Source organism: Silurus aristotelis, assembly GCF_946808225.1.
Source record: "Silurus aristotelis genome assembly, chromosome: 11".
In the NCBI taxonomy this organism is placed as follows: Eukaryota; Metazoa; Chordata; class Actinopteri; order Siluriformes; family Siluridae; genus Silurus; species Silurus aristotelis.
This window is the reverse complement of record NC_139584.1, coordinates 17,193,457-17,218,833: the sequence shown is the minus strand read 5'-3', so window position 1 is coordinate 17,218,833 and position 25,377 is coordinate 17,193,457. Positions and strand designations below refer to the sequence as shown.

General features: G+C 36.3%; 2 protein-coding genes across 6 annotated transcripts in view; one reads left to right on the top strand and one right to left on the bottom strand.

Annotated features, from left to right (window-relative positions):
* Positions 1–370: 370 nt before the first annotated feature.
* On the top strand, positions 371–11,692 carry rab35b (RAB35, member RAS oncogene family b). The gene is made up of 6 exons (XM_083554625.1): positions 371–726; positions 5,243–5,293; positions 5,475–5,598; positions 9,353–9,477; positions 9,566–9,690; positions 10,021–11,692. The coding sequence occupies exons 1-6, from the start codon at positions 675–677 to the stop codon at positions 10,147–10,149; spliced, it is 606 nt and encodes a 201-aa protein (XP_083410751.1). The 5' UTR covers positions 371–674; the 3' UTR covers positions 10,150–11,692.
* Positions 11,693–14,151: 2,459 nt separating this feature from the next.
* Positions 14,152–25,377, bottom strand: part of bicdl1 (BICD family like cargo adaptor 1) — a 28,136-nt gene continuing 16,910 nt past the window's right edge. Inside the window, exons 7-12 of one of the 5 annotated variants that reach the window (XR_014535697.1) lie at positions 24,346–24,489; positions 24,068–24,195; positions 23,033–23,153; positions 19,313–19,427; positions 18,673–18,805; positions 14,152–17,481 (exon numbers count right to left, since the gene is read on the bottom strand). Coding sequence is in view for 3 of the 5 variants with exons in the window: in XM_083554491.1 (XP_083410617.1) it covers positions 17,296–17,481; positions 18,662–18,805; positions 23,033–23,153; positions 24,068–24,195; positions 24,346–24,489 (723 nt within the window). In the remaining 2 variants the exon portion in view is untranslated. Of the gene's footprint in view, positions 17,482–18,661; positions 18,806–19,312; positions 19,428–23,032; positions 23,154–24,067; positions 24,196–24,345; positions 24,490–25,377 lie in introns of all 5 variants that reach the window. The other 4 variants (XR_014535698.1, XM_083554491.1, XM_083554493.1 and 1 more) reach the window with 4 other exon arrangements.

The window sequence follows — 25,377 nt, the reverse complement described above, 5'->3', positions numbered from 1 at the left end:
TTTATATAGCTATCAAATATCAAATGACAAAAATGTGGATGAAAAGTGGATTTCTCTTATTGGATAAACCAGTATTTATTTTATCCTCTATTTTCAGTATTGCAAAGGTATTCACTGAGTGTGTATTCTGAGAATTTATCTTTAAACTATCTTTATAGTAATAGATTTACTTGTGTGTGTATACTGTGTACTGATTGTGTGTGATTGAAGTTGCTCCTCGCGCTGATTCTAGTCCTGCTTAAACTTCTTCACACCAGAAATCGCGCGTCGCTGCACATCGCGAGAGTGTCCATGTTTTTACGAGTGTGTGCGAGATTACGTGCAACGCGCAAACTATTGCGCATGCGCGTTGAGCTTTGCGCGTCGACTTTTCACAACGTCAATTATTTAAAGCACACGGGCACAAATTGGGAAGCAATCGACAGGACGAGGGGTGGCGCTCGCGCTCATGTATTTAGCTTAGCATTCATTTCGAAAAGTAAGAAGATTGAGTTTCCGCCTTCCGTGTCGAGAGAAACCCCGAGAAACAAAAAAAAGCCCTGGTATTTAATTTTTTGAGTGGTCGGTTTAATATTCGTCTGTCGATATAATTTAGCGTGAATTCGGTTCATGAGCCAGGACAGGAGGCGTAAAGCGACAGCGCAGGCGCGGCGGGTTTAGCCGACACTACCGGCATGGCAAGGGACTACGATTACCTCTTCAAACTGCTCATTATCGGCGACAGCGGTAAGCAACTTCGGGGATGTGCCACGGGAAGTAGGCCTGACTGCGGGATCTCGTTAACCTGAGCATTTCAATGGTTGATGGTTATTTAACGCAACGTGGGGATCACAATTAAACCGGGGAATCCGATCACTAATAATACTCTTTAATTAATGTTTGTTTTAATATTTTATTCATGCAAGCAGTGAGTTTTCCCCCCACAGGACTGGGCAAATCGGCTAACCAGGCCGGATGTGTTAGTTAAAGCTTTCTCTCAGAAGTATACTTTCATATAGTCGCTTACCTATATGATTTGATTTCTAATAGCAAATTAACAAAACCATCGGCGTGTTTCTTTTGGGAGTTCGAATACTAGAATCACAGGCAGAGCATTGAAGCAATACATAAGAAAAACGTAGTTTCGCGTCTTAAATGGAACTAAAAATAAAAACTTTGTTAATAAGTTACATGATTTTCAAATCTACAACAGAGAACATTTAGAAAGACCTTCCTAAAATTGCACGTTTTATTAGTTCTACTTAGTTTTTTATGGTGTTGGTAAAAAAAAAAAACACCACCACAATACCTGCCTAATATGGTGTGGGTTTCCCTTGTGCTGAGAAAACATCTCTGATCTGTCGAGCATGGGGCTTCTCAAGGTGTTTCCCAGCAGAACACCACTGATCAGAATATCACTTGCAAAGTGCATCCTTAAACCGTGCACAGGTACCTAGCCGTCCACATGTTATCGATAACATGATCTATCCGATCAGTCCACCTTTCATTACTTCATGGTCCAGTTTTGAAGCTTACATGCCCAGTATCCAGCATGGGAACTCTGACCTTCCTGCATCTACACAATCTCATACAGAGGAAACATGTAGTGTGTGATTTGAAAAATTCTTTTTAATCATAGCCAGTATGCACCCTTTTTTTTTTTTTTTTTTATTTAAACAGTTTGTGCTGCATTGGCTGTTTTCTTCCTTTGTTGGACCACATTGGTAGGTACTAACCACAGCATAACAGGCACACTCCACAACACCCGCTGTTATGGAGATACTCTAACTCAATCGTCTAGCAATCACATTTTGTCCTTTATCAGAATCCTCTAGATCTGGGCAATTGCTAATTGTTTCCCTTTCAATATATCAACATTGAGCGCTGACTGTTCGCTTACCACATAATATAACCCACTGAGGTCTGTACATTTTGACAGGCGCTATAGACGATGATTGATTTGAATCAAGTGTTAACATTATGGCTGATTTAATGTAACATGCTGTGGCTATGCTCATCAATGTTATGCTTTTTGTTATTGCTTATTGTCATACATTTTATCCATAAACTTTCCTACCTTCCTGTCATTAAATTGAGGTCACATGAAGGTTTAGTGTTTTAAGACTGGTCAGTTTTAAAACGTAATTTAAGGCATATGGCGATTTAATATAAAGCAGTGCATACTCTTGAAGTTTACTTAGTTCTGAATTTACTTATTTTTTTATTATAATTGTATTTGTATGTTGTTTTTTATCATTGCTGGTTATAGTGTAACCAACTTAAAAGAAAGTTATATCTATAAAGCAATACATGCAAACTAACCTCTTTGAGAATGTGGAGCAAGAGTTATGTCTAATGTTTTCTTTTCTGTGGCTGTTAACCCTAGCAACCGAGCTGTTTTTTTTTTGTGGTTACTAGTTGTGCAGATTTCCTTGGGTATGCGATGACTTTGAAGTCTGAAGAAAGCTCAATTGTGACAGATGTATCATCAGTGCACAAAAATGCTTTATATTGTTGCACATTCAATTTGTGTGCATTTATCAGGCTTATACATTGGGCCACAGTAGGGCTGTGGCAGTCTGTTGTTCATATATTGCTGGCACTGGTCCAGATCCATCCAGAGACTGGGTCCATAGTAGTGAGCAGTTCCTCTCTGCACACGCTCCTGTGCTCATACACAGACCTCAGTGTTCCCAATCAGATGCATGCTATTATTTAAGTCTTAGATGAGCTCCAGTTTAATAGAAGTGGCCTGATGTTATGGTTCTTCGTTATATATGAGATGGAGGCCTGGTCTCAGAAGAAACTTTGTGTAAATAGTAATTGGTGGTTTTTCAATGCCATTATATCATTACTTTTCAAATAAATATGCTGCTTCATTGACTTACTACAGAAGCTTTGAAAAACTTCAGTCTACATGCATAGAGTTCAGGCCTTTATTTATTGGAAAACCAGCAGGTCTCCAGTAATTGTCCTAAATTTTATGATTGTTTTCGAGCTAATGAACAGTGTCCCTCATAGCAATACCTGGGCTAGTAATAGAGGTCAACCAATTAATCGAGTTGAATTTTAAGCATTTTTTCATTATTCTGCATCATCCGATTGTGCTGCAAATTAGGCCGATTATTAGGCAGGTGCATCTGACCCTCTAAACCGATTCGTGTAGTTTTCTTAATCATGTATGATAGGTTGCAAAGAAAGTGCAACAATGACAACATGCAGTTCAGTTTTGTTTCTAGTGTGCTAATTCGCTAAACTAAATAGCTAATTGGAGTTCTCGCTGCCGATCGCCACCGCTGCTCAACATGCAGAATTGTTGAAAAACAGTGTATGCCGTCCGAACAAAACGGTGCGGAAGAAAAAACTAACGCCGACTGACACTCAAAAACTGCTTGACGTTCCCAGAAGATCGACTGTCAGCTTGGTCTGTTCTTTAAGTTCTTATCATTCATTTTTAATCTAGCCTCATTTATTTAATTGGTACATGATGATGCTTTTGAGAGCAAGTTTTTGAAACTGTATTGTTGGCGAGTCTTCAGTCAGCTGTAGTTTAGGCTGCAGGTAGACACGAGGACCAAAACCTGCTAACAAGTGCACTGATTAGGAAGGTTTGCGTTGTTCAATAAATGTTTAATTAAGCAATTTTCTGTATCATGTCCCATATTGGGGGTTATAATAATAATCAGTATTTGGTGTGACCACCTTCGGATTAAAAATCTTACTTTTGTACACTTTCATAAAGTCATAAATTGTGTTGGATCAGAGGCAGGTGTATGATTTTAAGCATTTATACAAAGCAGGTAAAAATCAATTTCATATTTAGAAACAAAAAAAAAACAGCTGTGTAGCATAAACCTGGTTGAGGGACACCCTAACTCGGTGTTAGGTTGAGGTTCATGTCACAAGTCATTAACTTAACAATAAACTGAATAATTTCCCTATAGGATCAATAGACTATTTAGATTTATACACCATGGCAAGACTGTGCACATCAACAAGATATAAGGTAGTTCTACTGCATCAGCAAGGTCTCTCCCAGGCAACACAGTTTCAAACTGGGGTTTCAAGATGTGATCTTCAAGCTATTTTTTTTTTTTTTTTTTAGAAGCAAGCACAAAGAAATAGGCAGAGGTCAAGGATGGTAGTTGCAGTGGTTGGCCAAGGAAACTCGTGTGGATGAAAGACACACCATGTTTTGTTCCTTTTAACAGGGGAAGATATCCAGCAGTGCCATCAGCAAAAAACTTGTGGAACCCAGGTTACACTGGGGGCAGAAAAATGGTGCTCTGGACTGATCAAAATCTGAATTTGGCTGTAGCATGAGGCGAGTAGTTTGCTAAAGAGCTGGAGAGAGAGAGACACAGTAATAAGTGTTTGCAGGTAGTGAAGCATGGGGACCTCCTGCAAGTTTGGTGCTGCATTTCTTCAAATGGAGTTGGAGATTTAGTCAGGATTAATGGTGTCCTTAATCCTTAGAAATATAGGCAGACACTTATCCATCATGCAGTACCATAAGGGAGGTGTTTGATTGGCCCCAAATTTCTTCTGCAGCAGGACAAAGACCCCAAACACACAACCAATGCCATTAAGAGCTTTCTTCAGTGTAGAGGAGAACAAGGAGTACTGATCTCAACATCATTGAGTCTGTTTGGGATTACATGAAAAGACAGACAGATTTGATGCAGCCTACATCGACAGATTAGTTTTAGATTATATTAGATTGGTTAGTTTTTTAAAAGGTTCGAACAGCTGAGTTCCTAAACTGTGTTCCTAAACATTTGCTGAATTATGTTGGCTGTTCTAGTATCTACCCTGTTGGAGTAAAAAGGAAGGCCTATTTTTTAAATTTTATTTTATAATTTCCCCACCCTAGAGATTACTAATGAAACCATCTTAAGACTGGAAATCCTGCTGAATTTGGTTGTAATGTTTTCAGTTTCACTGTAATCTTGCCCAAACCTTTTGTTTCATGTTTCCTGATTTGCTCAAATTTATAAAAATGAATTAATAAAAAGAGCTAAGTAACCTATTGATGAGTTTTTGATAGTGATTTTAACACTAGTTCTTAAGGACTGGTTTCTTACCTAGTAGTAATTTATTAGTTTTACAGAGAGAAATCCGTATAATTAAAATAACCAAAAACTTAAAAACTAAAACTAATTAAAAAACTTGCTTGATTTTTCAGAATGCCAGTATAGACAGAGAAAGTCTTATGTTTGTTTGTTTTACTTAGTTAGTTAACTAATCATCTTTTTTGCTACAGGTGTGGGGAAGAGCAGTCTTCTACTGCGCTTTGCAGACAACACATTTTCAGGTACCAGTATACTTTATGTATGAGGTGGATATATTTTTATTTCAGATTGACCAGTAAAATGCCCACCAGACAAGTTTTTTTGGTCTGATTTGAACATGATAATTGACAAAAAAAATAACACTTTTTTTTATAAGAAAACTGTACCCCAGTGGAAAATATAATTGACTTTCGTGTTGCGCAGGTAGTTATATTACCACTATAGGGGTTGACTTCAAGATCCGTACAGTAGAGCTCAATGGCGAGAAGGTGAAGTTACAGATCTGGGACACAGCAGGCCAGGAGCGGTTCCGAACCATCACTTCCACGTAAGTAATGCCATTCAGCACAGTGATGTTTAATGTGATCATATTCATTTCTCACTTTACTGTATCCAAAATATACATCACATAGAAAAGATGCCTGCTTTACTTAATTATGGGATGGTATGAAAATTGCAATTTTGTATTGTAGTAACTTAAACACACATTTTCATTAACCCTTTCTTGCAGTACTCTGGCTTTCCACTCTGAGAGTGAACTAGAAATTAACTTATTTGTGATATTAATATAATGCAATTAGAAAGAAATAATGAAATATTTTATTGCCACAAGCCTATTACAGGTTAGTCAGGGCACTGTTGACTTTGTGATGTATTGTCTTCACTGTTTAGCATAGTGATGGGAAACGTGAAGGCTTTGTGGCCCCTGCTGGGCAAACAATTTATAACTATTTACAATTGCATTAGTACAGAGCTAAAACAGACAGCACTAAGCTTTGGCTTTAGCATTTGTGATTTCTTTTTATTATAAAGCATAGTGTACAACAGTCCTGTGCTCTTTGTTTTATTATTGTTTAATGCTGTGCCAGTTTTTAAATGGTGAAAAGTCTGGACTACAGGTGGGCCAGTTCAGCATCTGGGCTGCTCTACTATGAAGCTATACTGTTGTAATAGATGCCGTATGCGGTTTCGCATTGTCTCCTTAAAAGACCTCGTCAGTATGGAAGCAGATGTTGCTTCAAAACCTGTATTTACAAGTAGGATGGTCTCTCTTCTCTCCTCTCCTCTTGGATGACATGGTACCCATGATTTTCCAAAATCATGAACAGTTCATCACAGAACAGTTTCCTATTAATTTTTAAATCAGCTATGGCCCAGAGTTATTGTTTGTGTTTCAGGATTATGTTCACATATGGCTTCTTCTTTGCATGATAGAGCTTTAACCTGCATTTCTGGATGGTATGGCAAACTGTTTTTACAAATAATAATTTCCAGAGTGGGGGAGTGGTGGCTCCAGCGGTTAAGGCGCTGGGTTGCCGATCGGAAGGTCTGGGGTTCAAGCCCCGGTATCGCCAAGCTGCCACTCTTGGGCCCTTGAGCAAGGCCCTTAACCCTCTATGCTCCGGGGGTCCCTTACGAGGGAAATATCAAGGTCCGTGACGTCGGAGTGACGTGGGGCCGCCTTTCCGTGGGCTCACCACCTGCAGGAGGGACCGTAAGGGAGGGTGCTGTGAGGATTGGGCAGCAGTCGAAGGCGGGGGCCTGCTTAGACTGCTGCCTCCGTGACCCGAATTACGGATAAGCGGGAGAAAATGAATGAATGAATGAATGAATGAATGAATTTCCAGAGTGGTTTTTGAGCAGTGCAGTGAACCAGTCGAGGATGCAGCTGTCCGGGTCTTAGCTGGCGAGTAGAGCTCATTCTATCCAGTGATGATTGTAGACCCCTCAGCCTTTGCCAATAGAGATAATAAGAACAAACTTACACTTCTAAAGAACAATCCTTTTTATTCTTTTTTTTTATTTTTATCGCGATCTGTATAAAGCTGATTTGAGACAATGTCCTTTGTGAAAAGCGCTATACAAATAAAAAGGAATTTCATTAATTAATCTCAGCTGGGAGAAGACAGTGTGCACACTCTGCCTTCAAATTAAGAAGCACTACAAGTCAATTTGCAAGTGCATATCTTGTGATGTGTCCCAGTTTACTTTGGTTGACCCTCTTTGTTTCAAGTGTTAATGTCAAGGAGAGCCAGTCTCATATGTTATAGTTGCTATCATTTATAGTAACTAGTTTTTGCCTACTTAAATTCCTTAATGTATGACCTCATGTTAAAAGTACTTTAATTTCTCCAGTATTCATCTGATTGTAATGTACTCTCAAATCTGAAATCCTGAAAGTTGTGCTGTGAGTTAAGTATTGGTTTTTCACTTTTACAAGCGAAAATAAAGTAACCACAACTAACTAGCATGAATAAAGAGATATAAATTCAACAAATAATTCAGCATTATTTATTCTAAACATTAACATTAACATTTCTTTCAAACCTTAGCCTTTTATTTACGCTGATTGTGTGGTGTTTGTCTACAGTGCCTGTCAAACGTTTGGAAAAGCAGTTTATTATTATTATTATTTTTTTTTTTTTTCCCTTTCTGAGACACAGGCCTGATTATTTTGATTATCTGGAGCAAATTAGGTAATTGATAATGGTATTGATTTTCATCAAACTGTCACTTAAAGCAAGAGCAGTAGGTTTCGGATGAAACATGTAACTGTCACGTTCCACTTTAAAAGTTTTGTCTTATATTTGGAGAATATGCTACTCCTTACGTTTAAGTTAAATGCTGAAAGGAATTCTAAAACAATCTGGCAACCCTTTCATATTTCAACAACATCCAGTTTACTCTGGATTACTGCTGATTGTATTCAACATCACCATACAAGAAGACAATGACTCGAAGCACATTTCTAGACTTTACATATTATTAAGAGAATAAACAGGTGGCTGAATTCTATCTGTAATAGAATGGCGTGCCGTCACTAGACCCAAATTCTTTTGAACTGCTCTGCGTTAACTGGATTGCAAAATTATTTTATTTGAAAATCTACAGAAACTTACTGTCTGGATGCCAGGTGTGTGTCAAAGCTGTTATTTATGCTAAGGAAGGATTTACCGTATTTTCCGGACTATAAGCCGCTCCTTTTTTCTCACGTTTTGAACCCCGCGGCTTAAACAACGAAGCGGCTAATTTATGGAATTTTCCTGGGTTTTTCCCTGTTTCACAAACTTCAAGCCAAAAAACTGAACCCCATAACATTAGACCAATGAAATTTGCCGTATGGGTTCAGGTGAACCAATGAAACTCTTTATATTAAATCAGATGCGCTCCCACTGAATTGGGCCGCACCACATCATAAATATGGATGATGTTCCTCTGACGTTTGACCTGCCGCTCACTCGGACTGGCAACAGGAAATGCGAATCATTTGTCATGCTGAAAACAACCAGGCATGAAAACTCATTCACCTGTGTTCTGAGCTGCACGGCATCGGGAGAAAAGCTTCACCGATGGTGATTTTTAAACGCACGACGATGCCAGAAGATAAACTCCTGAAAAAAATTGTTGTGAAAGGAAGGAGGAAGACAGTGAACAATAACTTTCTTGGTAGGCTACTGTTTAGATACAAGCCGTGTAACAGACACTGTCTTTCGTTAAAGTCTGTGTAAAGTTCATTAGTTTCAATGTAGGCACCTGCGGCTTATAGACAGGTGCGGCGTATTTATGTTCAAAATAAAAATCTTTGTCAAATTCAGTGGGTGCGGCTTATATTTGGGTGCGTTTAATAGTCCGGAAATTACGGTACATGGAAAATAAAGTTTAACATTTGTACATTTTATAAATTTGTTTTCGCCAAAGTAAATCTGCATACAGTGAAATTACATAGTTTGTTGCATTTAAACAAAGGAATGCGTGTGTCTGCATGATATCCTGTACTGAATCCTTTTGATTGTTCTTATTAGTGCCTTAATGTGTGTAAATTCTTTTCCAGGAACTGAATAAAATCACTACATAAGCTTCTAATGGTGACAAACCCTTTCCCAATAGTTCTATAAACAAGTATTCTTCAGTAAATTGTTTTTCATTGTTTAGAAATTGACTAGTGTTGATAAGCTGGTTGGTACATTTACATGTCTGTGGGGTGCCTAATGCTCGGTCAAAGTACAATATGAACAATTCTTAATCCCCATGACACTGTTCTTTCTTTCTCTCTTTCTGTCTCTTATGCTCACTCATCACAGGTACTATAGAGGAACCCATGGTGTCATAGTGGTGTATGATGTCACCAGTGCTGAATCTTTTGTCAATGTTAAACGGTGGCTGCATGAAATTAATCAGAATTGTGACGACGTTTGTCGAATACTGGGTAAGATGCTGTTCCTCTTTAGCATACATTACAAAATATAATACAATAGCTTGCATCCTGATGTTCCTTTGTTGCTCCTTGCTTTAAGTGGGTAATAAAAATGATGACCCGAACTCTAAAGTTGTGGAGACAAATGATGCCCAAAAGTTCGCAGAGCAGATGAGCATCCACCTGTTTGAGACGAGTGCAAAAGAGAACATTAATGTTGAGGAGGTGAGTGCTTTGGCTTTGGGGTTTGTGATGCATTTTAAAACTCACTAAAGAAGTTTTTTTGTATTTTTTGTTTTTTGTATTTTTGTATTTTTAAGCTTTTGCAGTTATCATGGAAAATGCATAATTGTGTGTAGATAATCGAATGCACAGTAATGCTCAGACAGAATATATTTGCTAAGTGTTATGCCAGTAACAAACCACAAGACCACATAACCATTTTATAACAAAGATGAATTGTAAGCGATTTTGTTAATGAGTGTAACTGAGTTTTGAGGACTGAGCAGCAGAGTGAACTCTAGTAATGTGTGCACATGCTCTTTCTGTCTCTAGATGTTCAACTGTATCACGGAGCTGGTGTTACGGGCAAAGAAGGAATCTGTGGCTAAGCAGCAACAGCAGCAACAGAATGATGTTGTTAAGCTCAGCAAGAACAGCAAACGAAAGAAAAAGTGTTGCTAGTGGATGTCGCGCTTGACCACGACTTTCATTGCAGAAACCCTATAGAGAAATGGACTATGATCACATTCATTAAACAAAGCTTAATAAATATAATAATGAAATGAAAAAAAAAAAACAAGCATGTCCCTTTTGGACATATACAAATTATGAAGACTTTTTAAAGAAAATGTACAGATTTTATTAGAATTAAGAAATTTTTAAGTGGGAATTCAATAGCTGTGGTATTTAATAAAAGTTCCTCCTTCATTCTTGAAGGACCTGCAAGCTGACATGCTCACAGCAATGTGTAGACTTTTATATGCATTGAGTTACTGTTAAAGCCATGTTTGTCTCATGCCCCCCCATCTCAGGAGTGTTTTTTGTTATTTTTTTGTTTTGTTTTTGTTTTTTTGTGGGGGAGGGGGGGGGGTGGTTGTTGTTAGAATAGATTTATTTACCAGAAAGAGTGATGAAAGAAAGCAGCTTTTCTCTGAACATAAATTGTAGACAGATGCCAACACATGATTTTTCACTTTTATTGAGTGACAAACAATTTGACTTGTATATTCAGTGTTACTGGTCGTGCAAAGTTGTTGATTTTGTTTTTTTGCCTGAAGCCAAAAAGAAAATCTAATGTTATTCTGGTATCTCTTACATCAACGCACCCTACCATGTGCCCAGCATTTCTATTTACAGAAAAACATTTAACTTCCTGTCATGCTTCAATGTTGCCATGAAACCACGTTTACATGCTAATGCACTTAGGACTGCCAAGTGAAAATCATTTGTTTTGAATTAATAGAGGTCTGACTACTCATTTTATTTGTCACTGTTTTTATGTTCAATGTTATAGCTTGCCTTTTCACAAAAAAAATTAACACTCTTTACCCTTGACTGCAGTATGTCAAGGTGAGATGCTGTGTGTTTTTCTTGCATTTACGATTATTTGTCATTGTCCTTTAAATGAGGTTGGAATCTACTTTAAGTGTAATGGTGTTTAAGGCACTAACAGTGATCACATGTGTCACCAGACTAACAGTTTCCACTAGGTAATTGGAAACAATCATGCAATAGTTGCCAGAAGACTTGAGGAGAAATGTAATCAAGAATTGTCCTTTAAACTGATTGCTGTTCTGTTTGAGAATTAAGCTAATTTATAATGTAAAATTAGCAACAGAAGTCTTTAAATCGCATACAAATGGAACTAAATGCCTCTTACTTTACAGCTACAGTAATTAGATCTGAATACACAGCCTCATAACTGTAATAACGGCAGGTTGGCTTGCAGTGGGCCATAAATAGACCCAATAAACCAAGTTATGGTATCATGGCAACATGTCTGACTTTTTAGCCATTACATGTATGTAAATATTTAATAGTTTGTGTTTTATGGATCAGATTTATTCTATATAAGGTCCATATTTGCACAAAGCCATGTGAGTGTGCTTGTTCTGGCAAACCCTTTTAGGTGTATTTCTTGCTGCACACACTGGAGTAATGACAATATCCAATATCTCTTCCCCCTTATGAATTAAAATGACAATAAATATTTTTAGTGGATTAACTACTGCCTTGAACGTTATTCCTTTATTTTCAACAATATGTATGATACTTTAAGATGTTCTTACATTTTATATCACAGCAGAGGTGGAAAGTATTAAAATATTCTACTGAAGTAAAAGAACTGTAATGTGAAGGAAATTTTATTTGTACAGGTCTAAAAATCTACCTAAGCACAGTAAAAAGTAGCTCACAGTACATTTTACTGAGTTATTTTTTAACAGTGGGCTGGGGGATTCTATTGTTGTTTTAAAAAGATAAGCGGATATAAATCTAAAACTTGTTTTTAATTTAAGGAACACCCAGGCATGGTTTTTCCCCCTTGCATCATTTTTATTTACATATTATTCAGTAACGGATATGATTTAAAACATAGTGACGTACAATATTTCAAACAAAACATACTGAAGTAAAAATATAATTGCAGATTTTAAAAACAAAAATAAAAAGTACACACACAAAAAAAAATACAGCATAGGAAAACGAGTTGATGTGATTCATTACTTTCCACCTCTGTATCACAGTGAACTCCATATGACGACACATTTACTGGAGGCTTTTTATACTATGGAAGTCTGTTTTGTGTAAATTGTATGATGTTTAATATCATTATCTGGCATGAAAAATAAGGAATTTATAGATTATATGAAAACATATCTGAAAATGCCTGAAATTTGCCAGAACGTATAAAAATGGCAAGTTTTTTTTTATTGCTATATATTAAAGGTATTTGAGTTTTGGATCAAACATATATTATATTAACAAATTCGTATATTGTACAAATATTGTATATTGTATAGCAACAAAATAACAAATAACATTATATATATATATATATAAAATGTTAAATTTTAACTTTCATTTCCTTATGTATTTAGTTAAACAACTTAGAAAATCATCTTTGGTTGTCTTTGAAGTCAGACCACTCAATTTTAAGGCACAGGAACATTAACTCTTAAAATAATAATATAAATAATAAATAGTAAATGATAATATACTTAAAATGTTTGCATATCCCTTGCTTACAATAACTTCATTAAACCCCAACTAACCATACAGTAATCTAGAAATTTTTAAAATTAATGTTAAAATTTTAATTTAATTCATCTTTTGATCTCAAACCCAAATGTCTTCAGTATGTAGCAAAAACATAAAACCCTTGCCATTTTAATACTTTCATAAAGGCACATCCAAAAGACTTTCAATAGGCTTTAGTCAGGACTTTAAGCTACACTTTCACAAGTTTGATGAATCTTACCATTGTCTTGGAATATTGTTTCATGTAAGGAGGTAACCTGGCCTCTTAGCGCATTCAGGCATTTGGTCGACCATTGTTTCGACTTTAGATTACTGAACCTATACCTGACTAAGTGAAGCAACCTGCAATAGCAACACTGCCTCTAGGCGCTTGTACAGTTGGCACTCTATATGACAGGTGCACTGATTCTTGTACTTTGGATTAGCATAAATTGACCACATGACAAGTTAGCCTCGTTAACAAGTCTCTCTCTTGCGGCTGCACAGCTGTTTAGTCCCAATCCTGTAATTTAGCGGAGAGTTCTGTCAAAATGTTTGTGACATTTTCATGCAATAGGAGATGTTCCCACAATAATTAAATATTTTTATGACCATTTTCTTTTACAAAGTTGACAGTTCATCACAATCCTTCCAAGTTTTCATAATGTGTTGGACATTTCTAACTCAACTACAGTGATTTCAGGGGTCTTTTTCCATTGTATTCTTTGCTTGCTGCATGCCAGTAAATTCAGAATGTAAAATATTTCTCACAACCAGAAATATGTCTTCATATAGAAATTCTATGCTATTAAGGGTTCTTAAACATATGTTTATTTAAATCCAAACAGTGACCTTTTTTGGCCAGGCAGTGTCCAAACATCACAGCACATAATCGTGCACATGATCTTCAGTAATTGTTTTGCATTTTAATAAATTTTTTTTTGCATTTAGTTGAATTTTGTGTTTTATTACATATAGATTGTCATAGAGTTCAAATGATTTATGGTTCTCTTTAATTTGATACGTGAATGTGTTTTTTCGAGTTTTGTATTTCTTAAATTGTTATTCAGTTTAGATCTCATATTTGCAATAGACTGCTTTGTAAAAGGCCATGTGGCCATGTAAGGTGTGCTGCAAGTGACTCTGTCACGCCATTCCACATGACATTTTCACCAAAATGTTTCTGATTATTAAAGTCATACTCTTTTGAGTTAGAATATGTTCTCTTAAGACCTGTTTTCATTCTGTTGTATAACATTGTAGGCTACAGTTTTTGTCTTTCCGTGATTGTAGTCATACAAAACTGACTATACAAAGAGAAACAAAACTTTAAACAATTTACTTGTTTAAATGATTGTTAAAGATTTAGGTTTGAATATTTGGTATGTGAGAAAAGCTTTTGACATACACAAATTTATGAAAAGAATTCAACAGCAGACTTTTAAAAAAAACAATTTAAATGGCAAAATAAGAGAGTCAAATGTTTGACATTTAGACAACACTAAAGTAAAGTAAATAACAAATTAAAACATAAATATGGAGGCATTCACACTACTATCCGTTTTACAACTTTGGAAGCTTAAAATTATTGTTCAATCACAATTGACTCCTGATTGGACATAATGGGTTGCATTGTGTGTAAAAAGCCAGTACTTGGACACTTGTGTTTATGTGGGTAGCCATTTGGGATTCGGCCTAGCAGCTATTCATATTCCAACTGAAAATATAGCACATTATACCATATAAAACATTTCTGGATAGCAAACAAACAGAATCCACCATTCACAATTTTCTCAATTTAATGCTATTAGCTATTTTTTAATTGATAAGAATGTAAAATATTTGTTTAGAGTATGATAATATCTGAGTGGCTGTACATATCCTACTGTATATACCCTACTCAATGTCATCAAAAATGTGATGACTTGCAGCTTAAGGAGAAGTGTGAGTGTAAGAGGTATAAGTTGGAAAGCTTCTGCCACTGGCAGTGATTTTCTTGGCAATTTGTAAACTGCACATTTGCATGCTAAGTCTGCTGAAAAATCCAGCCTGTTCTGCAAAACCACAGTCAGAGTTGGTCAAGCTGATAGATAGCAACATTATTGTGCTATTTTCTTACAACTTGACTACGATGTCATTAGTAACTGTTTTTGCAGACTTTACCAGTTCCGTTTGTGTTTTAGACCAAGTTGTATTTTTGTGGAAAACTTATGAATTTGTTTGTTTTTTAACATATTCACCACCCCATTTCTTTTTAAATGTAATCATATTACAAAGGGTTCTGATCAGGTTATCCTGACCCATCCTGGGGCTTCTAAAAACAGACTAAATCTGACTTAAAAATATAGTACTGGAATGCAGACAGGAAAGTAAAGACACCACTCCATGCCATGACATGGAAATTCTCTGCAGCGTGTCAACATTTACTCACAAACAGCTCACAAACTTCTACATGCTCAGAAAAAAACAGAAATGTAAATTGCTCTATAAAATACTGTTATCATTCAAAACTTTACAGTTACAAATATATCTCTTCCATTTTATTTCCTTAGATTTCCAACATATTATAAAATATCATTCTTTGGGTTTCTTTAAACCTTCGGTTATTTCTGTACTTAACTGAAAAAGAGAAGACATCTGCATAGCTTAACTCAAAATGGGCTCTAATTGGCAAAATTCACCAAAAAAGCCTTTCCTCACCTCCACATGGCCTTTCCCAGGCCCATGGAGAAGTGACAACTCAAATTTGTGTAACTTCCACTATCCATTGCAAGCTCATAACACATCTAAAATCTGTTCTATTGTGTGTGCCATGCACACATTCAAGTTCAGGGGTAGTAAAATGTTTTATGATTACCTGCAACACATATCTAGTATGAGATCTTACACATGTGAAGACAATCGTTAAAAATATTTAACATTTTTGTCAACCAGTTTGTAATCTTATCAGTTAGTGGTGCAAAGTAATAAAAACTAAAGTTGCACAGTTGGGTCAACACATTACACCAATCAGCCATAACATTATTATTATATAACTTTCCCCTTGTGTTGCCAAAACAGCCCTAACCTCTCAAGGCATAGTCAACAAGACCTCTGAACATGGTGTGGTAGCACTTGGCACCAAGGCATTAGGAACAAATCCTTTAAATTCTCTACTGTATGTTGCACAGTGGGGCCTCCATGAATTGGACTTGGTTCAACATGCCCTATTGATACTCAATCAGATTGAATGCCAGGACCCAAGGACCCAAGGCTTCCAAACATAACACTGCCCAGAGTATTTTACTGCCTATCCCCAGGTGGGATAGGCAGTAAAAGGTGGGTAAAGGTGCCTTTACACACCTTCTTTCTATAGTGCATCCTGGTGCCAGCTTTTCCCCAGGTAATATGCATATGCCATTCACAGTGCTAAGGGTGGTGTACTGCGGTGTACAGTTGGCTTTCTGACCAGTCTGCCCCTATGCTGTTTACGTTTACATTTATTGCATTTATAATCTGAGTGGTTAAGGGTTAAAGGACTTGCTCAAAGGCCCAGTAGTGGCAGCTTTGTGGTGCTGGGATTTGAATTTATTTATTAGAAAAGGTCGGCCAAAACAGTTTAAAACAATTGTTGAACATTTTCATAAACCTCAGTGCTCAGAAAAATGCAGGAAAAACCCAGGGTTATTTTATGAGGTTAATATCAATGCTTCTACTAGAGATGATGCACGTGGTGCAGCTGTGGCTGCAGTTGAAAGGAGATTTGTTGAATTGTTCACTACTTTTGTCTTAAAGCTGGCCCATTTCTCCTGCTTTTAACACATCAACATTGAGAACTGACAGTTTACTGTGCCATATATCCCACCCCTTAATACAGAATAGTATTAATTATAGGTGCTGTGATATCAAGACAATCAATGTTCAATTCAGAAGTCATTGGTTTTAATGTTATAGCTGATTGGTGGGTTTCCTTTGAGCTGTGAACTGATTCATGTTCAAATGTTTCCATTTTAATCAAGAAATGGCTCACTTCTTGAATCACATGATTTTGATGAAGAGCTGACTAAATAAGAGTCCTCTGAAGTACCTTTATAAATGCAGCAGTGATTGAATCTAATTCACAAACTAAAACCTGCAGCCTGACTTCAAATCAATGAGAACCCTGCAGAGTTTAGCTCATCCTGAGATAGAGGCCAAAAGAAACCTTCAGTATGACAGAGCTAAATCTGATATTTCCATTTAAACCTTTTGGCAGTGGGGTGAAGAGAATATCTGAGGCACATGGAGGATAAGTTGGCCTCAGAATGATTTATATGTGGTAATCCTGCACATTTCACCCTGAAACTGTAACATATCCAAGGACATTTTCTCTTAATGGGTTTCTTGAATTTCTAATGATCTCTTGTGCTTGATGTAGAATTATCTGAAGGAGCGTGCTATGGACAGGTAAAGTGCAAAAATAGCTCCAGGATTTGAGAACAAGATTTTGTTGGTTTTTTGTTAACTGTACTGTCTTAGTCTTTGGCTGTGTCAATAATGGTAAGCCATTGCTTTTCCTTTTCATTTTTAGCATCTCTCTCCATCTTTCTCCCTCTTTTCACCTAAACAGTTTCAGTTCTTTTTGAAAAATGAGAAAAGGCGCTTGTCACAATTGGAGAGGCTGGATGCTTGCCTGGAAGTGGCTCCAGAGGAGCCATAGGTACTAGACTTAGCCCCAGAGAAAGTGTTTCGGGAGTCCCTCCATTCTCCCTGATGCTTATCCATCAACTGTTGATCTAACAATCTGAGCACATCATCCTGTGAAAGAATGACAGAGAAACATGTTAAAAATGTTTATTAGTGTGTAAAACAGAAATAATCTTAAGTTTATGAGATGCAAATGAATAGTATAAGGAAGGCTGGAAATGTATAAAAAAAAGACTAAGGGAATGAGGGAAGAAATAGTTGTATATTTCAGCAAAGCCAGAGGAGAGAGATCAGCTTGACAATGTTGAGGAGTGTGTAAAGGACATTACACAGTGGATGCTGACAGGAAGATGATAACTTCCTTCTACGATTATGTAGCATCTCTGGATGGTCTTTCCATCTCAGTGTGTACAGCAGTCAAAGACCTTGATGGGATTATTGACCCTAGTCATGAGAATAACATCTTTCACCATAGAAATATATTTCTAAATATTAGAGATATGTTACAGGATGCAGAAAAACTAGTTCATGCTTTTGTTACATCTAGATTGGACTACTATAACGCCTTACTGTCTGGTTGTTTGAGTAAGTGCATAAATAAGCTTCAGTTAGTCCAAAATGCAGCAGTAAGAGTCCTTACTAGAAATAGAAAATATGACATCACCCCTGTTTTATGAGTTTACATCAGTCTACACTGGCTCCCAATTAAATCTCGAATTGATAATAAAATATTTCTTCTGACGTATATCCGAGTGAACTTCTATACCATTATAATCCCCCAAGCCTACTTAGATCAAAAGGTGCAGGCTATTTGTTTATACCTCAAATAATGAAGACTACAGTAGAGGGCAAAGCTATCTCTTATAAAGCACCACAGTTATGAAACAGCCTTCCAATTAGTGTTTGGGACGATGCTGAAAACATATTTATTTAGTTAAACCTTCTATTAGTAGGTTTTTCTGCGGTAAAGCAGCATATCTGGAGGGATCATGGATATAGTGTGTTTGGTGAACTGGGATATTCATATGCTGTCGTCCCCTCACTCTCACACGTTCACTCAGGTTTGTTGACGGTGGTGTCGTGGGCCGTCTCTTATCCTAGAGATCCCTCATGTTTGTTACCTACTGGCTCTCCCTTTTAGTTATGCTGCCATAACTAATCTTGCCGGAATCCCAAACTGCACCGGAACCTTAACTTTTATACAACAATAAGGATACTTAATAATCCATATCTTTCTCTCCCTGTTACCCTTCTTTCTTCTCACACTCTCTCTCTGTCAAGTTAAACATACTCCTGGGGTACCAGTGACCACTGTTCCTGCCCCTCTCCTCTCCTCTCCTTGGATCTGCTCGCTTCGTCCTGTCCTGCCTCTGGATGGTGTTCCCTTCGATTGGAGGCCACTCTGTGCAGCTGGGGATGTTTTCACATCAACGGCCTGGGGATCCATGAAATTATGGAGTATGAACAGGTACTCAGAGGATTTGGATTGTACTTAATTTAAACAGTCTGCTACACTGACTCAGGACTACATTTTGCATTTGATCACCATCACTGCACACCTCAACATCGTTTAGCTGTAATAAATGGATATTCGATGACACCCAGATAAGAATGGTTCCCTCTTTAGTCTGGTTCTTCTCAAGGTTTCTTTCATATGCTACTTCAGGGAGTTTTTCCTTGCCACAGTCGCCACTGGCTCACTCATTAGGGACTAACTTACACTTATCAAGAACCTTATTCATTCTTTCTTACCACATTATCTGTGGAAAGTTGCTTCGAGACAATGTCAATTTTTGCTATACAAATAAACATTTATTGAATTTAATTGAAAATAGATGCAAGATTCTTTGGAATAGATGGATCTTCATGCCATGGCAAATTCCCACAGAATAAAGTGTGGGTTTGTGTATTTGTATGAGTCAAGAAGCATACAAAAGCTCACCTCTAAGGCAGAAAGGGGCTACCACAGAGGGAGAGGGACTTTGTATGGAAGCTGAAAAAGGCCACTAGATCAGAAACCACAAGAGCCACACAGTGAACAGCCCTGAGGAGGCAAACTGCAGACAAGGAGAGAGAGAAAGGAAAGCTAGGAGTTACATAAAGAGGAGAAGGGACACACACACACACACACACACACACACACACACACACACACACACACACACACACACACACACACACACACACAGCTGCCGAGCAAAGAAAATGGGAAAACAATACATAATTATTGAAAACACATGGGGGGGGGGTGGGTGGGGGGGGGGTCTAAGAACTCCAATGCTTCTCTAAGAACTCCAAGTCCCATATGGAAATCTGATATATAGTAATATATGGAAAACACATACAGTATATTGTGTATATATAATGTAACAAAACTGTAACATTGCAACATTAAACATTATTTTTACATTTTCAAAGCAACATTGTGATATCATTGCATTGTACAGAAATCAATGTGCAGTTTCTCCTGTTGACTTGAAACACTGCATTTGAGTGATTGTCCCAAAAATGTTGGAATAATGTCACTCCCAAAACTAGCATATCTAAAAGGAAAAAAGAAAGAGAAAACAAGAGACATTACCCCTTTTACAAATAAATAAATAAATTTACTCGCTACTAAATATTTCAGTTAACTGTTAGTGGTATTATAACAAAGTGGAAGTGATTGGGAACGACAGCAACTTAGCCATAAACTTTAAGGCCACGTAAAATCACAGAGCGAGTCAGCGGATGCTAAGATGCACAGTGCACAGAGTTCACCAACTTTCTGCAGAGTTAATAGCTCCAGACCTTCAAACTTCATGTGGCCTTCAGATTAGTTCAAGAAGGTTAGTTATAATAATAATAATAATAATAATAATAATAATAATAATAAACTTTATTTTGTATAGCGCCTTTAAAAGGAGTTTCTCAAAGCGCTTGACATAAAAGATAAAATTAAAAGCTACACATAATAATGCAAAAACTAAAACTAACCATACAAAAAATAAAAACCCAATAAATAACAAACAAAGAAGTCACATAAAAGCTACCCTAAAAAAGTACGTTTTAAGATGGTTATTAGTTATTAGTTATATTAGTTAATTAGTTATTAGTTATAGTTATTAGTTAGTTATAAAAATTAGTTATAGAAGGCGGGAAATAGTTCATTTGCCATAACTGTAGTCATGGTAAAACTAAGATATTTATTAAATTAAGATCAATGAAATCATAAAAATAGTTGATATGTAAATCATTTAGAAATATCGAAAAATATCTTACCTTGTAAAATCTTTTTCATCCAAATCTTCCTTGTTGCTGAGTCAGTATTGCAGGAAGTATTCCTCCGACTTGCCATTTTTTTTTTTTTTTGTGACTGTAAGGCACCTAAGCGACAGCTAAATTTGCACCTTATGGCAGCAAATCAGGTATAGTGAATGTAATTTGATTAGGTTGGTTTAGGATCCATTACATTCATGTTATAATTTGGAACAATAATAGTTATTTCATAGCATTATATATATATATATATATATATATATATATATATATATATATATATATATATATATATATATATATATATATATATCCTGACTAGTTTAATTCCAACAGCAGAGATGGCTAAGATAAACACAAGACTGACCTCTCAAATTACACTCAAGTTACAAGTGTATCAATGTTGAAAAGTTTCATTAGAAAATTCTACATTAACATCTATGTGACTAGTTTTACATAGTAACTAATTCCATAACTCAACATCAGGTATCTCATATATTATGTTGTATTTCAATGTATCATGAATGGTTTTACACAATGTATTGAAGTATATGTACAGTGCATCCAGAAAATATTTACAACGCTTCACTTTTTCCACATTTTGTTATGTTACAGCCTTATTCTAAAATGGATTAAAAAAATGTTTCCCCCTCAAAATTCTACAAACAATAACCCCCCAAATTTTTTTTGAAATCTTCATTAAAAAAAGTACTTAAAATAATAACATTTATAAAAAATAAAATTAAAAATATGTATATAAGTATTCACAGCCTTTGCTTAATACTTGGATAAAGCATCTTTGGCCCAAATTACAGCCTCAAGTCTTTTCAAGTATTATCCTACATACTTTGCACACCTATTTTTGGGCAGTTTCTACCATTCCTCTTTGCAGAACTTGTTTCCTCTAATTATCCTTGAGATGATTTTACAACAGTGCATGTCAGAACACAAACTAAGCCATGAAGTCTAAGGAATTGTCTGTAGACCTCTGTGACAGGATTGTATCGAGGCACAGATCTAGGAAAGGGTAAAGAAAAAAGGTCCCAATGAGCACAGTGGCCTCCATCATCCGTAAATGGAATAACCACAGGACTCTATTTCTAGAGCGGGCTGCCCGATCAAACTGAGCAATCGGGGGATAAGGGCCTTAGTAAATGAGGTGACCAAGAACCTGATGATCACTCTAAAAGGGCTCCTGCATTTCTCTGTGAAGAGAGAAGAATCTTTAAGAAGAACGACCATCTCTGCAGCACTCCACCAATAAGGCTTATATGGTAAAGTGACCAGACAGAAGTAATGCAAAAGGCACATGACAGCCCATCTGCACTTTTTATCAAAAGGCACCTGGACTCGAAGCTAATGAGAAACAAAGATTGAACTCCCTGGCCTGAATGCCAAGCATCAAGTCTGGAGGAAACCAGGCACTGCTCATTACCTAGCCAATACCATCGCTACAGTGAAGCATGGTGCTGGCATCATCATGATGTGGGGATGTTTTTCAGTGGCAACACCTAGGAGACTAGTCAGGATTGAGGGAAAGATAAATGCAGCAATGTACAAAGACATACTTGATGAAAACCTGTTTCAGAGTGCTTTGGGCCTTAGACTGGGGCGACGGTTCATATTCCAACAGAAAAATGACCCTAAGCACATACCCAAGATAACAAGGAAGTGGCTATGGGAAAACTCAGTGAATGTCCTTGAGTGGCCCAGCCAGAGCCCAGACTTGAACCCGATTGAACATCTCTGAAGAGATCTAAAAATGTCTGTGCACCAACACTCCCTACCCAACCTGATGGAGCTTGAGAGGTTCTGCAAAGAACAATGGTAAAAACTGCCCAAAAATAGGTGTGCAAAGCTTGTAGCATTATACTCGAAAAAAACTTGATGCTGTGATTCATCCAAGTATTAAGCAAAGGCTGTGAATGCATATGTACATGTTTTTTTTTTTTTTTTTAATAAATTTACAAAGATTTCAAACACACTTCTTCCACGTTGTTATTTATGGGTTATTGTTTGTAGAATTTTGAGGAAAAAATGAAATTAATCCATTTTGTGAATACATTCCAGATGCACTGTATATTACATATGTATAGAAACATTAGATAGTAAGTTAGACATGTTTTCCACATATTGTATTTGTACATATACTTTATTATACATGTCTCAAGCAACCAAAAGAAATACAAAAATGTTCATAAATGTTCATATATATTACTATCATTTAATATTTGTTCATATATGGCCATATATCAGATTTCTTTATGCATTATGTTTGTACTCACCTTAGTCCTCTACTTCCAAGATAAACCAACACATACTAGGTTTAAAAATATGTGTGAAAATCGTGTCTTGATTTGTGTGTGTGTAAAGCGTATATGTGCTTGTAGTATTCCTGACCCACCTGCCATGCTTCTAACTGCTGGGACAGATTAAACTTCTGCTGGATAGCATCAAGAAGCTGGCTGTTCAGAGACATAATGTCTACCTTACACTTCGCCAACTCCATCTCCACTGCTTTCTTTCTGAAGTATAGATATAGAGAAGGTTAAAAAAAATAGTTTAATCAAATGGAAGAACATGATTTTCTTTATGAAATTAGGTCATAAATACAAGTTTATGGAAAGACATGGCACAATGTATTTTTAGGAGCAAATCCACAATAACGTAAACTATAAAGCCAGATTCTGTTTACACATTAACAAACTAACTTCTCTGCACCACTGTCATTATTCAAACTCTACCCAAGATTTTAGGCCAAAAAAACAGCATGTGTAAAGTCAATTCATACTGTATGTAAAATAATATGAAAATAATACATGGTGTAAACTTGACTAGTAAGCAAAAAAGCCCTGGGGCACTAAGTAGCTGCATATTGGGTAAAACCTGCAAAGCTTTATGGCTGCATGACCTATGATCTAAAATAAAAGAGAAACAAGGTTCTTAAATAAAACAAAAGGATTCCAAGTATTTCAGACTTGGCTCCCTAAAATATGTGATTACATTATATATAAAATTAGATTTTTTTTTTTTACTATTTAAAATTTTTGCAGTGGTGGAAAGTAACCAAGTAATTAGCTTTTTCGTGTATCTGCACTTTACTAAAGTATTTCCATTTGGGGAGATGTTTAATTTAACATTACTACATTTCAAAGTCAAAAATCAGACGTTCAGACACTTGTTTTGATTGCTGCTTGGTGGCATCTATCTTATCACCAGCATACAGTTCAACATCAGTTCAACAACAAGCAAAACATTTTCAGAGTAATAAATGATGGAATAAATTCCTTGCTCTAACTTGCCACAACACCTGTGGCGTTATTTTTTTTTAAATAGTTCCCTTTCCTAGTATTTTGCAAAAATACTAAAAGATAAAGTGGGTAGCGGTTTGTGTATTTTTGCTTTATGATATGAACAAGTCTGTGGAACAAAGGCCTACTTGACAATGGCATCATCTCTGTCTCGGATGGCATTTTGAAGTTGTTCACTTGGCTCTTGAACCTCTGATGCTCTGAGTCTCTCATTTTCTTCCCTTGATGAGCACACTTCTAAGGAAAGAAGTGCAATCTACAAGAACATATTGGAACATAACAATCAACTGAATAATAAGGCTAAATGTGTTTATGCCATAAGGCATTTTAAACTACACTATCCTTATTTTACTTTCTGTTTCTGTTTGACTGTCAGTAAGTGTGTGTGTGTGTATTTAATATGCACCTGATTATGGAGTTGCAGCATGTCTTCCTGAGTGCTCCGTACCCTTTCCTGTTCCTGTTTGTAAAGTTCTTGCACTTCGTGCAGTTCCTCACCCAGTTTCCGCACCTGCTCTTCCAACACATCCTCATCACTGCGGTGTGATCCCTAACCCCAAACACACACACGCGTGTGCGCGCGTACACACACACACACACACACACACACACACACACACACACACACACACACACACACAGTACAGTAAATAATGAACAAACGAAACAGCACAAATGTGTTTTTAATAAACTAAATTAAAACTTTTTTTTTTTTTTTACATTTGTGTGACTTTAAATTATACCGTGTCTTCCTTTCCTGACTTTTTAATTCTCATAAAAAACTTTGTAAAAATATTCAACATAAATTACATAATACAAATTAATAGATACCTTTTTTGACTAAATATTTTAACTTCACATTATTTCAAATAGTTGTTAAATATATAGAAACATCTAATAATATATATTCCCTGTGTACTGTGTAGCGCTCCCTCACAAGCATATTTTCTGTACTCACTTGCAGTCTATCAATTGCTATTAATTAATACTATCCATCTGTGTCTGTTTTTTTCCTATTTAATCACTGAAACATCTGTAAAATTTACCTCCTACGAAATTGGAGAGTTTTTTTATTATTATTTACTAAGTTCTCTGATTTTGAAAACGCATCAATGATTTGTTTTCTTTTTTTAATCAAAAATGACATATTTCCTGCATCACTAGTTTTATTTTTAGTGTCTCCAGGGGCATACTGGTAGGGTTGAAAATTTTAAATTCAAATAAATAAAAACCTCAACATATACTACTGCATTTAAAATTCAAATACAGATACAAGTAGTTTGAACATTAAATAGATACAGATACAGACAGGAGCAGAATATATGTTCAGCATATATTGTGAGTGGGTACTGATGTTGAGTTTATGTGTTGCATGTTGCATATGTTATAAATATGGTTAATTGAAGAACAGATACAAGTACAGATATTGATATTCCAT